Genomic DNA, 2,804 nt, shown 5'->3' with positions numbered 1-2,804 from the left:
AATGAATTAAATTACTGAAAATACCCAAATCATATACCTTAAATAAATGGTTTAGATACGTATCTACATTATCAAAAAAAGTCAGTAGGAATAATAAAAAATATTACAAATTAAATTGTGCCTTCAATGGCTAACTTTTACTTAGCCCACAATTGGTTGAAAACTCGCCTACATTCATGCTCACATGTGATGTATGAGAGTATGTAGCAAGTATATAAAACAAATTACGTATTCGTGTGTCGATGTCAATTTAATTCCATGTCAATCATGGGAATGCCCATGCGGGCTACAGATACATGACACAACTTACCACCACACGAGCGAATCAGCCATACATTTTCGAGAAAGGTGCAGAAATATTGTCACTACTATCCCATTCGTTGAAGCATTCTCTGTATATTCGGTATATATTGGTGTAAGTGTGGCGAAATGGGAAAATTTGTTTCAACATTGCCAGAATGTTAAATGCAAGTGAACGTTGCAGATTTGTGAAAACAAATTACAGTATAATAACATATAATATACTTGTATAATTATACTTGTCAATTGCGATGTTTGCCACATAATCTTTCAAATTGCGTTTTTTCAGCTATTTTTTTACAATGATGAACATCATAGCTGAGAAATTTACAAACATGTTCTTGTGCATTGTTTTCGCGCTCACACATGCTGGTAATCTCTGCCCGCCGAGCACGAAGTAAACGTAAATCGTTGTCAAAGTCGCCGTCATAGTTATCTATCTTACGCCACAGTGTCATGTTAAAGTGTTTATATACAGTGACATCTTCGACTAATATTTCGGAAAGCACTCTTTCCATTGGCCTTGTCATAGGTTGCCGTTCTCTTGTGGATACTTTGTTTGAATGGTATATGACGTCATCAAATGACCAACACATCATCTGTTTCAATAACACAAGAGATTCATCCATATACTCTGTTATCATTACTAAATCAAATTCTTTATCTAACTCCATCAACCCGTGATCAGAAGTCATACTAAACCAGCGTTGAACCCTGGAGTAGATTACACTATCGAGAAATTGATGATACGTACTGCTCGTTAGAAAAGTTTCCAGGGGGTTGGTGTAGTTTTGCAGTGCAAAATTTTTGTCAAAGTGTTCGAAATAAAACCGTGATTCCAACTGTCTAAATGGTAAACGAATGATAGTTACAAATTTAGCGTTTGGTATTAAACCTTTCAGCAATTTGTGGTTGTACTTGTGCATGTGATGCGCAATATAATTGTATCCTGCAAAGGTTTTGCTACATGGATATTCTGTAACGTGTACTTTATGCTGAGTGATATGTAACATCATACTTGTTAGTGGGTCTGGAAGTGCAGCTGTCAGATTATGCTTAATACCGTATCTGTAAAGCAGGGCACCAACTGTGCTGCCTCCTGTTTTAGAAGTTTTAACGAACACAAAATCGTTGTAGGGAGTACAATTCTTCCAGGATGGGTTCGGATAGTAGTCTTGTTCTAGTTTTGCATTCAGTGTATCATGTTTCATCAACCTGTTGACGTAAATAAATTACTTATTATGTATTAAAATAGAGATATGGAGTTTCCGGAAACTATTATACACACATATGGGATTACATTAGACAAATTAAAATCGCATCATACAAATGATGCAAAACAAATAATTGAACATGAAACACGCATTAAAATATCGCAGAAATACTGACAAGTCAAAAACCTTTCTGCAAACAGAAGAGGAAATAATTGAATCATGGATCGTATCATGTGAGGTCTGAAAAACAAGCAAATTCTCTGCTTTATAAGGAGGAATAAGGCGGATAGTTTACAAATGTTTCGTCAAGGATATCTGGGCCAAATGTGTAAAATGTTTGTGATTGATTTGTCAGCTACAATATATATTAAATTACCACTTAGAACCTCACTGTGGCGATATATTCTCGTGTGCGCTAGCCTGCTTCTACTCCCGCTCATCCCCGGGATTTATTTAGTCCTCTGATTTCTACATTCACAAACGGAAAAATAATTTGTCAGGCATCTACGGAGAAGCTGTTAACACGTTGTCAGCAGACAATACAATTGTCCTGAAAGGTTTGGCAAAAGCCGTGGAGTATCCACTAAAATAAAATTAGTTCATCAAACTACGTGACAGCAATAAAGATGCAATAGTCACGGAAATCTACTCGATTGCTCGAGGAAATGTACGACAAAAAACACAATGATTATACCTCGTGAAAATGCCACAATGACACCAAAATGCCACATCACGCCCCTCAGGAACCGTATTTGTTGGTGAACCTAGGATTGGCGGATGTTCGCGCCCAACAGAGACAGTTTCTTAATTTATAAACTACTTGCTGATCAGGTTAGTCTACAACAAACAAACTGTACAACACAAGCACCTTATAAATAAAATCGACATGATAAAAATACTACTGCAATCAAATTTAAACTTTTCTTCTCTTTGTATATAAAGTCTAATTGTTAGCTATACAGCACAGGGTTCGTACAAATTGCTCCAAATGTTACTTAGTTGTCATTTTTCAATTTTCAGTTCATATATGACATCATAGAAAAGCACTGTACCACTTTAAGCACTTAATTCATTAAGTATTAAATAGTGTTATAATACACATAAATAAAATTGGATTGCACACAAATTGTATGAATAAGTTGTTCAGTATTCATATTTGTGTGCAATTATTATGTACATAATGCAAAGTGATGACAGTAATCGACTATTTAATAGTCAGTTTCCTAGTACTACAGTGAGCTCCAACATTGTACCACCTACATACGTGGGAATAACATAACATAATGTATT

The 2,804-nt window shown here is 35.4% G+C and overlaps 1 protein-coding gene across 1 annotated transcript; it reads right to left on the bottom strand.

Moving 5' to 3' along the window:
* Positions 1-542: 542 nt before the first annotated feature.
* LOC146741851 (galactosylceramide sulfotransferase-like) lies at positions 543-1,511 on the bottom strand. Its single transcript, XM_085500606.1, has one exon. It carries the CDS (start codon positions 1,509-1,511, stop codon positions 543-545), a length of 969 nt encoding a protein of 322 aa, XP_085356732.1.
* Positions 1,512-2,804: the final 1,293 nt, after the last annotated feature.

This window comes from Saccoglossus kowalevskii, chromosome 6, assembly GCF_978046115.1.
Source record: "Saccoglossus kowalevskii chromosome 6, keSacKowa6.1, whole genome shotgun sequence".
Classification (NCBI taxonomy): domain Eukaryota; kingdom Metazoa; phylum Hemichordata; class Enteropneusta; family Harrimaniidae; genus Saccoglossus; species Saccoglossus kowalevskii.
This window is presented reverse-complemented; position numbering and strand designations above follow the sequence as displayed.

Bases quoted from the DNA above. Each gene is read 5' to 3' on its own strand.
- LOC146741851 (XM_085500606.1), bottom strand. From the start codon at position 1,511: ATGAAACATGATACACTGAATGCAAAACTAGAACAAGACTACTATCCG.